This window comes from Onthophagus taurus, chromosome 11 (genome assembly GCF_036711975.1).
Source record: "Onthophagus taurus isolate NC chromosome 11, IU_Otau_3.0, whole genome shotgun sequence".
NCBI classification, from domain to species: Eukaryota; Metazoa; Arthropoda; class Insecta; order Coleoptera; family Scarabaeidae; genus Onthophagus; species Onthophagus taurus.
The window spans coordinates 15,918,735-15,933,593 of NC_091976.1; the positions used below are offsets into that span (position 1 = coordinate 15,918,735).

A 14,859-nucleotide genomic window follows, 5' to 3' on the forward strand; every position below is an offset into this window, starting at 1 on the left:
GATTCAAAGACGCTTTCAGCATTGAATTTATTTTTATCGAACTCGATATCGGTAACTTTGATAATTTTATAGTTAATTTATTTAGGACTCGGCATAGTTTTTTTAACATTGCTTTGTAAGCTTTACTTTTTTGTTAATAATTGTTTGAATCCCAACGTGCTAATAGAATTTTTCTAGCGTCCAACGTCGGAGATAATAATGACCTTAAGTTGGCGGAGGATAGACTAGTACTGAAGAATTTCACCGTTAAAGGCGATTGGAGGTGTCTGTGTTTTATTACGTCCCTCTCTGCAGTTATACGCCACATTTCCTTTAAAAATTTTTTCAACCCCAATTTTATTTCCTCATCCAATTTTTTATCCTTACCTGCAGAGTTTGACCAGCATCGTCTCAGGATTCGGTACTTTTACACTTACGACCCGTTAAAGATCCAACTATCGATTTAAGAGCGGCCCCAAAGCTTTTTCCTGGCGTAACAAGCGTTGATTGGCTTCTGCCGATTCCTTGAGGATGAGCATCAAGACATTTTTGATATCTTAACTATACAAAAAAAATAATATAAAGTATATTCTTTAATAATTACACCTTCCAATATAATTATTACCTTACAAGCTGCTTCAATTGTCTTACAAAGAGCTCCCGAGGACGGTTCGCAATGAAAAACGTGCGCCATAAAAGTATCTTGGGCCGTGTGCATAACGAAAGCGCACTGTTTAACGTTTTTTCCAATACCCAAAAATGATAAATAGCGCACGCGACATTCAGCTATTAATTTATCATCCTAAAATATTTGAAATTTATAATCAAATTTAACACTAATTTCTTATAAATACCGAAGGTTGTTGAATTGTTATCATAGAAGGAGCAACGGCAACATTAACAGATTGCCATTGATCTTGAGGAATTGTGGTTACTAATCTTTCTATTGCTTCATTTAAAACGTCCATACCACTTGCTTGGGTTACTTGAACGGCTCCTAAATATTGAGCTCTGAGGACTTTTTTAGGTTCTTCCATTGGTGTTGGAAATGATTGGGCTAAAATATTATTTTTTAAATATTACATATTTAAAAAAAATTATTTAGAGCTAATTTTATGGCGATTCCATATAAAGCTTCTCAATACAGAATATAATTGTGTCAATCCATAAGGAGGGGACCAACCAGCTGCGAAAACTACAAAGCAATCTGTATGGTTGCACTCAAACTCTATTCAAAAATTTGAGAAAAACGGCTGAGAATCCAGATAGAAGAAAAACTCGAAGAGGAACAAACGACGTTCCGACCAAGGATACATATTTGTCCTTCCTAGACCTAAAAGCAGCTTCTGACCAGGTAGCGAGACAGCATATATGAAGCTTTAAGCGAACTGGGGACAAGTCCAAAACTAAAAAGAGCTATCAAAAGCGTATACCATAACGCAATGGGAAGGATTAGACTGAATCGAAAGATGTCAGAAGAGTTCAGAATGGAAAAAGGAGTGAAACAGGGTCAGTCACAGTTTGAGCCCACTACTCTTTGTAGCATACATGGATAGAATAATAGAGCAACTCAAAAGACAAACTACGGAGATGAGACTGAGGTACCACAACCTAACCCCGATCTACACTCAAGACCTTATATACGCGCACAATGTTGTACTAATGTCAGGCAGAGTATGTCCTACAAAGGAATATCTCCCTACAAGAAAGGAGAATGGTAATAAACAAGAACAAAAGTAAGATCCTACACATCATAAAAGAAGAAGAAACTGGAGTTATTGACGTAAGAATAGAGGGGCAACGACTGGAGGTAAGGATGGAATGATCTACTGTCAAATAAACAACGCCCTCGTAGGCAAGAAAGAACTGAACAAATCATCTATATACCCACACTTAACTATGGATCAGAAACTTGGACGATGTTGGACAAGCACGAATTAAAAAATAAAAGCAGCAGGGATGAAGTACCTACGCAAGATACTGGGTAAAACTAGAAGAGATAGGATACGGAACAAGAACATCAGGGAAGAACTAAGCTTAAACCCCCTGGTACAGGAAATAGAGGAAAACAACTAAGTTGGTATGGTCATCTGATTCGAATGAAAGAAGATAGAATACCTAAGAAAATGTTGAACATGAGGCCAGAAGGAAAGAGAAAGCGTGGTAGACCAAGAGGCCAATGGGAGGGAGAGATTGAGAAGATGGTTGAAAGAAGAGGGAAGAGATCGCCGAAGTCCAGACTATGGCCAGAGATAAGAAGATGTAGAAAAGATGGATCCAAAACCCAACACCCTAAGGTATAAATGAAATTGTGTATTGGTATAGACCAACAAAACATTGAGAGAGTTGCCCACTTCAGATATCTTGGATGTTATATCACGGAACAACTAGATTCAAATAATGAGATTAAATGTTGATTTTTTTGAGAATAAAATCATTCATCTATAACTTAAGCCTGAAATTTCGTCAAAGAATAATCAAAGGTTATGTCTGGTCGGTGTTGTTATATGGAGGTAAGATCTGGACTCTGCTGCCAAGATCAATCGTTTAGAAGCCATCGAGTTGTGGTTGCATAGAAGAATACTCAGAATACACTGGACAGTCATCCAGACCAACGAAGCAGTATTAAATAGAGCAAACGCCGTTCATACCTAGGGCATATTCTTAGAGGAGACAGATAGAAAATCCTTCAGCTTACAATGAAAGGTAAAATTGACGGCCGCAGATAAATTGGAAGGAAGCAAATATCATGACTAAGAAACATTCGCGATTGAACCGGCATAGCCGAATCACTATTTAGATTAGTCGAAAGTTGCGTTCAGGTCGCCGATGTGATTATCAACGTTGGGAGGACCGGATATGGAACCGAAAGAAGAAAAAGAATAGGAAGAGGAGATAAGAATCAAGACCAACACTGTAGTGCTACAAAGAGGACCGGTAACGACTATTTATGGTTGAAATGACCACACCATGTGCTCCTGTTCCTGACTGCAATATGAAAATCGAAAGCAGGAAAACGAACCTTCAGTGTTCACTAGGCGAACCAGAGCAAGAGAGTATTGCACTGACGGTTAATTTTTTACCTGTATACAGGTGTTCCGGTGACTCGGGGCATAAAATTAACCTCATATAGTAGAGCAAAAATGATGACGATTCGTGAAAAAAAATTATTATAAAAGTCTTCAAATGGCCAAGATATGGGCCATCAAAGTTCAGAAATTTTAACACATTTTTCTAAATATTTTCAATACCATTTATCGTAGAGCGTTGAAATTTGGTAGAGGGTAAACAAATATCAAGCAAAATCATTGAACTAATTTTCACTTTGATTGGGCGGCGACAACCATGCTATACAGGTGTCCCTAAAATTTGTTTGCTCAGAACTTTTTTGTTCGCTCGTAACCCTACATTTATTTTTGTACTTTTTAATAGAAAATTTATTTTAGAAACTTTTATCACTCTTTGAAAATTTTGATAACATTAACCGTTTTCGAGTTATACGCAAAAATGTTAAGCTTTGATTTCAATGGTAACACTAAAAAAACGAAGTCTTCGAAAAAGTCAAGGTTGGCCATGGCAATTAAAAAAAAACAACTGGCTGCCAACTTGCTTATGTCGTTTAAACACAAACGATAGTTCTGTTAGTTATTATTAATTTTAAGTGTTCAAAATGGAGAGTTACACATTTAGTGAACAAACTGACATGATTTTGACATTAGGGCAATGTCAAGCAGCCGCTAACCGTTATCAGGAGAAATTTTCGAACCGCAAAGCGCCCAATCGAAAAACATTTTTGAGGATTGAAACCCGTTTAAGGGAAAATGGGACGTGTAAGCCGAAATTTACTAACAACGGTAACGTAAGATCAGCCCGAACACCCGAACTAGAAGAAGATATTCTAGACTACGTAGAAGAAAATACTACAGCTAGTACTTTAGATATGGCGAGGCATTTTTTAACTTCAAAAACAACTGTCTGGCGTGTTCTTCACGAACAACAGCTTTATCCATTTCATAGTTACAAAGTTCAGGAAGTTCGACTGGCTGATTACCCACTGCGACTGCATATTGCAGTCGCAGTGGGCAATTGGCCAGTCTGCGCATTTGGCATATTGCCAAATAATGCAGCACAAAATCCAAATTGATGATCAGTTTTTAGAAAAAGTACTTTTTACAGATGAATCCACTTTTTCTAAAGATGGAATCATCACTTTGAGAAATTTACATAGTTGGGTGGACGAAAATCCAAGATTTAAGAAAACTTGGAAATCACAATGGAGATTTTCTCATAACGTTTGGGCTGGCATTGTGAGCGATGTAATTATTGGACCCGTTTTCTTACCATCAAGGCTGGATGAACATACATACAGGCGACATTTAGAGAAATTAGATGATTTTTTAGATGATGTTCTTTTAAACACAAGGCAAGCAATGTGGTATATGCATGATGGTGCTCCTGCGCATAACACACAGGCTGTCCAAGAATTTCTGAGGGAACGTTTTCCGGGACGGTGGATTGGACGAGGAGTAGGTGCACCCATAAGTTGGCCCCCCGATCGCCGGATCTTACACCTGTAGATTTTTATTTATGGGAACGCGTTAAATCGCTAGTTTACTGCGTTGAAATAACTTCACTTGATCAACTGAGGTTGCGAATTGTTGATTCATTTGATCAACTTCGAACTGAAATCAATGGTCTCCGCAGAGTGCGCTTTAATTTAAGACGGCGATATCAGGCAGTGTTTTTGAACATCTGCTTTAGTATTTTTTTCTTCTTTTTTATTTATTACTATTTGTTTATAATTTTATTGTTCTTGTTAATATTTTTGTTAGAAGGTTTGTTATGTTCTTGTTTGTTGTTACCGTGAAAATTAAATTTATCGTTTTGGAAATTACATTCTTTTATTCAACTAAAATAAATTAACGCTGGATTTAACTAAATCTGCACTTAGAAATTTATGCAAATAATGGTTATTAGCTCAGTTCGTTTTTCAATTGTCATCGCCAACTCAGATCTTACGGAATATGTTTCCTTTTTTTGTTTGTTACGATTGAAATCAAAGCTTAACATTTTTGCGTATAACTCGAAAACGGTTAATGTTATCAAAATTTTCAAAGAGTGATAAAAGTTTCTAAAATAAATTTTCTATTAAAAAGTACAAAAATAAATGTAGGGTTACGAGCGAACAAAAAAGTTCTGAGCAAACAAATTTTAGGGACACCTGTATAGCATGGTTGTCGCCGCCCAATCAAAGTGAAAATTAGTTCAATGATTTTGCTTGATATTTGTTTACCCTGTACCAAATTTCAACGCTCTATCATAAATGGTATTGAAAATATTTAGAAAAATGTGTTAAAATTTCTGAACTTTGATGGCCCATATTTTGGCCATTTGAAGACTTTTATAATAATTTTTTTTCAGGAATCGTCATCATTTTTGCTCTAGTATATGAGGTTAATTTTATGCCCCGAGTCACCGGAATACCCTGTATAGGGTCTATATGGAACTAAAGAGTAGAAACAATCTTCCGTGTGTAAGAGGCAATGAGAACGCAGAAGAAGCTATCGCAACGATAGATAGTCTTAGAGTCCAAAACAAGTAGAGCTGTCATCCACCCACTAATACTTTGCGCTTAACGCTGATACTACAACTGTATTAGGGCGCTTAATCAGACTAAGCGATGCTATCTAGTTAAAATTCGAAATCATAAAGGTAATGTTGCGTTCTTTTGATGATTCTGTATGTGGTGAGGGTGCTGTGTTAATTATGGTGAGCATACAGGGACGGTGGAGGTATCAATTAATAGTATCGTGTGTTTGTTATGGTTCGCATTTTGCCGACATGATTCTGTTCTGGATAAAAAAGCTATTTGAGATTGGGTATCAAACTTTAAAGCTACAGCTTCTGCTCTGAAAAAAACGTCACTTGGTCGACCTCGGGCCGTAACAACATCGGAAAATGTGGCATAACTGAAAGCGTCTTCCAGCAATGTTTAAATGTTCAGCACTTCAACATGGATCTGTTCCGGAATTGCCTGGTAGTGGTGTAAGAAGAATCTGCAGTGTAAGAATTTGATGTGTGGAGTCTGTATTTTTGTGAAGATGAGTTAACTTTAGTTAACGCTTACTGGACCAGGAAGAAAAAGCAGTCTGATTCCACTCTGGTGTTAGTATACTCTAGTGTCACAGCTTAGACTTTGCGAGGAGATCCAGAGAACTCACCCGATTTATCACAATATATCGTAATGTATTAAAATCGCCCCACAACCCAATAAGTAATTAACAAGGTAATCACCTAGGAAGTGACTGCCTTTCCACCGGAAATGACATGGAGAACTATAAACAATCTCCGGACTGTTTTGAAATACGGGAGGTCTTTTTTACGGATCCTCTTTAACTCGTAGAATCTATCATGGATAACTAACTTTTTGATCGTTATGAGTACGAATTCCTTAAATGTTATAGGATTGTTCTGGTCAAGGACGTAGATAATGGTTCTTGTACTCGTGACTTTAGTAAAGCATTTGATATAGTCCATTACAATTTACTCCTCTTTTATAATCCATAGGATCGGTCTTTAAATATCCATCGTTATTCAATACGGTTGAAAAAACTTGCCATTTAAATTTACACATCAATACCCATTACATACTTATTACATGCGTAGAAGCAGTAGAAATATTACTAATAATTGGTTGTCTTCTACTGCATTGATAAATATTATGAAAGACAAATTTCTCTTGATAACTATTGCCAATATACTTGTTTAATATTAATTATGAAAAGCATATTTTATTTATGATTTATAATCATTGCCCATATCTGCTGTTTGCATGTATGCAAACGACTAGATTGAGGGACAGAGTGAGTCACGTTAGGTTTAATTCAAAGACGATGAGAATCTTGACTATTTTGTGCAGTTATCATGTTAGTCAAGGAAAATATTATATGATGAAAGGATTAATAAATGCAAGGATGGCAAACATCATATAATTTAAGATATGTTCAAGCACAAGTTTGAGTTGTTTCTGAGTCTGAGTATAACGAGTCTTTCTCTAAACATAACGTTGTAGTCATCCTGTTATGTGTTATATAATGAATAGTTGCGTAATGGTGGCTAAGTGATGCTAATGGAATAATGTTATTAATAAAGAGGATGTGTGCCAAAAGTCGTTTAACATAGGACGGCGAAAACGCGAAGCCACCAACGTACCAAAATAATAGTCCGAATACTACTAATTATTGAATCAATATAAAATTAGCTCTTATTTAGATATTTCAAAAATTCTTTGAAAACATTCTAAAAACAAAAAATATTTACCATTAGTTCAAAGTATTTTTGAAATATTCCATACAATAGAATTGTTTTTTAAAGTTTACTTACTAACTAAAGCTTGACTATTTCTGTTAGCTCTTCTATGTTCAGTTGGTAAATTAGTCGGCCTGGTTGCTAAACCTTTTCCATTTAAATCCAAAGGTTTTGCTAGATTTTGTTGCAAGCTGCGTTCTATCATAATCTTTTTGCAAATATCTCTCAATGTGTTTGCTATTGTTCTTGCGGGCATGTCACAACGAAAAACGTGACACATATGTTTTCTAGTGCTTCTATCTCTTGCCACGTAAGCAAAATCTCTATAAAATAAATTCGATTGAAAAGGAAATTTGTGATAATAAGTTATAATACAGGTGATCCTGAGTTACAGATATAATTATTGGTTAACAATTCGAAAACTTTCACGGAAGTTCGTAAAGCATAGAATTTTTATCGAATTCCGAATCTTTACCAAAGTTTCATAGAATTCCTCTTGAATAATTAATGATATTGCTTGTGGTTCTAAAGATTTCAGTGGGAACTCTTGTATCGAATTGACTTGAACAATTCTTCAGAAATGTTCACGAATAGTAATAATAAATGAGAAAAACGATTAATTTTGAATTTCTAGGGTTGTGTTGAAAAATGATATTGAATTTATTTCATGTAAAAATAATAATGGTAACACGTAAAACGCATGCCGTTTATATTACTACATAAGCTCTATTTCTAATGATATTATCAAATATCGCCAACCTAATTTTAAAAATTCGTTAATCATTTCATGCATATTGGAGAGAATTAAAGAACTTTTTTACTTTACCATTGTGGAAAAGATTGTTCTATTTTCCTAGCAGGTTATATTTTGACATAAAATTATTATTAGCTGTGTTACAACAAACGTTTTTGACTAGTTGAGACTAGTCCGTCCATGTTAAATTAGGTAATAAATTCTGTGGTAATTGTAGTATTATTTCTCTCCATGAATGGAGAGTTCTCCGCCAGGTAAAAATATTATTATTAATTTTGTCCTGGAAACTACGGGAGAGGAAGGAGATTGGAAAGACATGAAAAGGAAACGGCAAAAAGAAAAAAGAAACTGGACAGAAAAGAAGAAACTGGACAGAAAAGAAGAAACTGTAAGTAAAGGCAAGAAAGGGGCTAGACTACGGACGAGAAGAGTAGTAATAGAAGCAAGACATTAAGCAGATACTGGAAAGATAAATGCATGGACTATCTCCAGCCTAGGATGACTTTATTCATACTCATAAGGCAACAAGTTAACAATTCTAATAAATAAATTAAGGAAAAATAATGATGTAAGTAAGAAAAGGCGAAGCATAGCTCAACTTAACCTGAAAATTAAACCTAGAAATTCGTACAGTTAACAAAGAAAAAAACACAAAAGAGTAAATCTAACAGAGCAAAAAGCAGACATTGAGTCGTACTACTAGTCATTTCAGCGCTACCGTCAGTCGCACAATTAAGAGGTTAACACAGCCATTTGTTGATTAAATAAACTACGCTTTTTAAAAGTGGAAACCTCTGCCAATTGGATTGTTTCGTATAAAAGATAGTAGCGTTGTATTTTCTGTATTATCTTTCAGTAGAGTTATCATCAAATTGTACTATAAACCAGGAACAAGCAGAAACCGGAAACATTTTTCTGGAAATTTCTGACCTTCCAAAAAGCGTGGATACATGATGGAGATATTAATAATAACGAAGAACAGATGAAAGAAAGTAGGTAAAAAAGAGGAGACTGGAATAGCATCTTTCCAGTCTCGAGCTCTCTTTCCAGTCAGTGACAAGAACAAATCAGACAGAGAACAAGAAAACTGGAAAAGAAAGATTGTTCAAAGAAAAGGGAGACTAAAATTAGATCGTACAGGCAAAATAGAGAAAAGATTAAAGTTAAAAAATAAAAGATAGAAAAAGAGAAGAAGAAAGAGAAAGAAAAAAAAAGTACCTAAACAAAAAAGAAGAGTATTGGAAACAGACTGATAATTGAAGAAAGAGACTGAACACTGACAAGAAAAACAAAAAAAAGACTTATCAACGAAAACAGAGAGGAAAGAAGAAAGAGACTGAAGAAGGACTGGAAAAATAAATAGAGATTAGACTGGGAAAAAGAAAACTGAAAATAGACTGATAGATTGGAAAAATCAACTACGAGGAAGAGAAAAAATTGAAGAGTGTAGAAATAACGTGTAAAGTCTAGAAACAGATTAGATAGAGATCAGGAAGTCTACAAAGAGATGGGCAATCCAAAAAAAGAGATTGAACAGAGATTCTAAATACAAGATGGAGCTTGGTAACACAAGAAAGGGATAGAAAGGGCAAGCAAAAAACATTCGTTAGTGCGCTTCACGCCTAAACACAACTTTTTGCAAATTTTTGTTCTTTTTGTTTACAATAATTTTTGAGTCTATTACGACATTGTTTTTGATCAGTTTTTAACGTGTTAAATAGTTCGCTTAACCTCACTTTTTTCTAACAGCGTGCTCCTCAAGCCTAAGAAAAAAGTTGTTACGCAACATGTCCTTCAGACCTTCACCTTTTTTAATTAAAACTTCTTCTCCCGAATACGTTTGGTGTAACATGCTTCCAGAAAATTTTGTCTTTAGTACTTAACCTCGTTGACGTCGTGCCTGAGGAAGGCAAGTAGTTGCCGAAACAGCTGTAGCACTGAAAAGTTAGTTTGAATAAACTGTTTAACACCGTTGATTTTCACCATTTTTGATTTCACACATTTCAACGATGCAAATTGAATCCCAACTTTCCAAAGCAAAAAAGCGCCTGAAATATAAAGAAACAGACTGGAGCGAGAAAAGGGATATAGTAAAGGCCGTGCAAACTTTAGAGAAACTAGTCAAAAAACAGGAAATGGTTAAAAATGAAAGGCAGATTCAATGTACTTTAACTGGTTGTAAAATTTTTATTTTTCGTCTGACTAGTTTCGCCTTGTAGGCATCTTCAGAGACTTCGTTAAAAATGTGAATTTATTTGATTATATTTAAATGTTAAAAATCATTTTCATTGTATGATGAAATATGATGGATGTAACTTCACATTTTTAACGAAGTCTCTGAAGAAGCCTATAAGGCGAAACTAGTCAGACGAAAAATAAAAAATTTTACAACCAGTTAAAGTACAGGATGTCCCAATTTCGATGTCCGCATAGGCTATCTCCGAAACTAAAAGAGATAGAAAAAAAGTAGCTTACATGTCATGATCTCGTTTTTCGAGAAAATGCTAATGCCGAAAACTCCGAACAGCTATCGTCTTTTGTTTTCGCCCTATCGGCAAAAACTGAAAATTTTCCAAAAACGACAATCGCGAATATCTCACTTATTATCAAAGATGGAGTATTATAAATAAAACATTATATGGGCAACTTTTTACGAAGAATTCAGTGGCGTAGGTAGCATTTGTTTCCCATCTTTTATTTTCGAGATTTTAGACGTAACTTTATTTTTTTAAATGGAAACCATAGTTGGCTATGACTTAAAATAATTTGTTATTTTCTTCTGATAACAAATATATATAGTTTGTGGGGTATATTTCTTATAGTTATTGAATAATTAACAAAAATTCATTTTGTTCCATCTAAATCTAATGTATGTATTTAAAAGTTAATGTTGCTATGGTGATAACCATACATACTATGATGGAATATAATGTATCAATTTTTTTTGTTCTTTCTAAAACTATTGCATGTATTTAAAACTTAATGTTGTTATGGTGATAACCATAACATGAGGGAAAGCATTGTTTCCAATAATTATTGCTAAAGTTTGTAGCAAGGACAGTAGAATCTAACAGGACTGCTACATCCATTGTATTTTTGTAGTCGACTACGGGTTGGTTGCCCGCACTCTACGTCACACTATTTGCCACGCCTGGTAACTGTCTATGTTTTTAGAGGTTATATGATATAGACATTAATACGTCTAAAAACATAAAACTTCAAAACCAATATGAATACGTCTAGGATATAACCCCTCACAGCAAACGCATAGACCATAACAACAGCTGAGCGTGGAAAATGGTGTGACATAGTTTGCGAGTAGGCTGTCACAACAATGGATGTAGCAGTCCTGTTAGATTCTACTGTCCTTGAGTTTGTAGTAGTATTTAAAAATTCACTAACAACTCTGGTATTATGTGCTGGTGCTCCGTCATATTGAAAATATATCATTTGAGACATATTTAGTGGCAAATTGTCGACCAAAGGCTCAATGTGCTGCCTTAATATATTGAGGTATTTCCCTTAGTTTAAGTTTTTATGGTAGATACTATATGCCAAAATTCTATTATTTAAAAGGGCACACCATACATTGAACCCCAATCTTCTTTGAACACTCAGAGACTTCATCGGTCCAGATAATTTTGAACAAACAGCAGATTATTTAATTTTTTTAAATATCATATACAAAATTCTAATCTTCGATTAACATCTCCGGCACGTAAATAATGAGTTAGCCCCGCTTTGTATGGTTTATACTTATTTTTCTTTCATATTCGGGAGCAGCGGCTTTTGGGCCAGACGTCTTGTTGCAATTTCTCTTGCAGGTCATTTTGGTATGTTTTTGTATGTGGTTTGGGGAAGGACCAAATATCTATTAAATTTTCTGCTAACCGGCTGAAGGTTCTTACGTGCGGTTGTCTTCTTTCTGGATATCTTGTGAAATAAAATTCCGCCGCTAACGTCGCATTCTTATCTGATAACATATAGCATTCCATCATGTTACATTTTTCATAATTTTCGAAATTCATTGTAAAGTTTTATTCAGTTTTGTTATACTTTGACACTTAACAGGCTGGTGCATCGTACCAGCACATAATGCCAGACTTGTTATCGAATTTTTAAATACAAACTTTGGCAATTATTTGATACATTATGTCCCATCATAGTACGTATGGTTATCACCATAGCAACATTAACTTTTAAATACATACATTAGTTTTAGACAAAACAAAATGAATTTTTGTTAATTATTCAATAACCATAAGAAATATACCCCACAAACTATATATATTTGTTATCAGAAGAAAATAACAAATTATTTTAAGTCATAGCCAACTATGGTTTCCATTTAAAAAAATAAAGTTACGTCTAAAATCTCGAAAATAAATGATGGGAAAAAAATTCTACCTACGCCACTGAATTCTTCGTAAAAAGTTGCCCATATAATGTTTTATTTATAATACTCCATCTCTGATAATAAGTGAGATATTCGCGATTGTCGTTTTTGTAAAATTTTCAGTTTTTGCCGATAGGGCGAAAACAAAAGACGATAGCTGTTCGGAGTTTTCGGCATTAGCATTTTCTCGAAAAACGAGATCATGACATGTAAGCTACTTTTTTTGTATCTCTTTTAGTTTCGGAGATAGCCTATGCGGACATCGAAATTGGGACACCCTGTACATTGAAACTGTCTTTCATTTTTGACCATTTTCTTCACTGGTAACATGGACTCATAAAAACAGGAAGCCTGGAAAGCTCTCAGAGTGTCTAGTTGGTTGCCATAGTGTTTTACTTTCAATACTCATAAAACACAAAATCGAGAAACTATACCAGAATATAGTACTTGCCAAAATAATACAAGTTTTTTACATCAAGTGGGGTAAACAACTGTGCTGTTTACAACGGAATATTAATATAAAGTATAGCTAGATCTTAATCAATTAATTGCGCAGAAGGAGTGCGATAATAATTCCTAGAAGCAAGATAGGCGAACTCGTAACATCGACGACCATAGGCATAGCTTATGCTTGCCAAAAACTTAGTACATACATTGTAATATAACTGCTTTTCAAAAATACACATCAGATGAAGTTGTAGAAGTTTTGACTAATTAAGCCGAGGTTGCTTGCGTTCGAGGCTCTGTGATTAAAACCTAAAACTGGTCATCATATTGAAACGCTTCTGCCACGAGTAGCCTCAGCTTTATAAGATAAAATTGTAGGTTTTTTGAATAATTAAGCCGAGATCGCTTGCGGTCATTAAGATTATATTAACCTAAAACTCGTCATCATACTGTGGCGCCTCCGCCGCAAATGGTCTCGGGTTTATCAAATGAAATTATAAGTAGATCTATTGACTAATTAAGACAAGGTCGCGTGTGGCCGAGACTCAATGATTAATATTATATCAATCAGAAACCAGTCACCATTTTGTGACTCTATTTGTGGCTTTGACTTTATCAGGTGATGTAAATCTTCTGACTAATTAAGCTTTTGACCTTCACCGACCAAGATAGATTTTCACATCTTCAGTTGTTACGTCTTCGAATCCACATTCGCGTGTAAGCCTGATAATGTCTTCGTTTATGTTAATGTTATTTACCACTTCTACACTTGCACCTTGTATAAATCCAGGCAGAAGTTTACGCCAAAAGCCATTTACACAATTGTTTGTCACTTCATTCGAAGCAGACTTTTTATTACACCTCCAAAAAACTGGCAGGGAGCTTTTGTCAAGACCTTTAAAAGCCCGTGGATTCTGGGAATGGTACACTACCATTGGCTTAAATTTTAAGGAACCAGAAACATTTGATCCCAACAGAACAGTCAATCTATCCTTGGCGGGTTTAAATCCAGGAGCGCTACGTTCTTCTCGCTAAATAAACGTTCTCGATGGCAACTTCTTCCAATAGAGGCCTGTTTCATCAAAGTTGAAGATGAGATCTGCAGGGTAGTTCCCTTGTTGCACAATTTCTTGAAACTTTTGAGGGTAAGCTGCTGCTGCTGCTACATCAGCGCTCGCTGCTTCGCCGCTTAGTTTGGTGCTATAGATATTGGTTCGAGATTTGAATCTCGTGAACCACCCAGAGCTTGCCAAGAAAGTTTCGTCAGTGTTTTCTTGCCCCTTCAAATCAGAAAAAATCAACAGTGCTTTTTCGCATATGGCTGCTTGTGATACAGGCATATTTTTTTGATGGGCATCATCAATCCACAATGATAACATTTTTTCCATTTTCTCTATATTTTTGCTTCGGCTGTAAGTTACGTGCTTTACACTAACAGCCGTTGTCTGTCGAGCGGAATGTTTTATTTTTTCAGCGTTTTTCATGATTGTTGTCACAGTGGACGGGGGTAAATTTAGAGCTCTGCAGACAAAAGGTCGGATTTGGCCATCTTCAATTCGTGTAATTACGTCCATTTTTGTTTCCAGGCTTATTGTTTTTCGTGCCTTTTTCGCACAATGTTTGGGTTTAGAATCACTATTGTCGCCCATAATGAAACTACAAATTGAATACTCTTTTAATTTTAATAATAATAAAATAAAAAATATAATCAAACCTTTTTATTTTTCTTAAAAACTGAACGAAAACTAAGTAACGCCGAAACAATTTCACACACAGAATAGGCTGCTCGCGTCACGGTAATAAAATAAAACAACGTGTAAAAGTGTGTCTGCTATTAGAATGGCGGTGCTTACTGTCGTCCGATGTTGGGCGAACCGGGGAATCCCACGCCGGCACCAACCGGCGTAATTGTGAATCGACGTAAATCGAACCGGCGCAAAACGACGTTTACCTGTAATATAAAGTAGTCACCGAT

The 14,859-nt window shown here is 35.3% G+C and overlaps 1 protein-coding gene across 5 annotated transcripts in view; it reads right to left on the reverse strand.

Moving 5' to 3' along the window:
* Positions 1-14,859, reverse strand: part of LOC111418519 (protein Fe65 homolog) — a 112,342-nt gene continuing 97,483 nt past the window's right edge. For all 5 annotated transcript variants that reach the window (XM_071200662.1, XM_071200660.1, XM_071200661.1 and 2 more), the window contains 5 exons: positions 7,363-7,610; positions 834-1,036; positions 605-781; positions 367-540; positions 1-310 (listed from right to left, as the gene is read on the reverse strand). In XM_071200662.1, the coding sequence (XP_071056763.1) occupies positions 391-540; positions 605-781; positions 834-1,036; positions 7,363-7,610 (778 nt within the window). In that variant the 3' untranslated portion in view covers positions 1-310; positions 367-390. The remainder of the gene's footprint in view (positions 311-366; positions 541-604; positions 782-833; positions 1,037-7,362; positions 7,611-14,859) is intronic.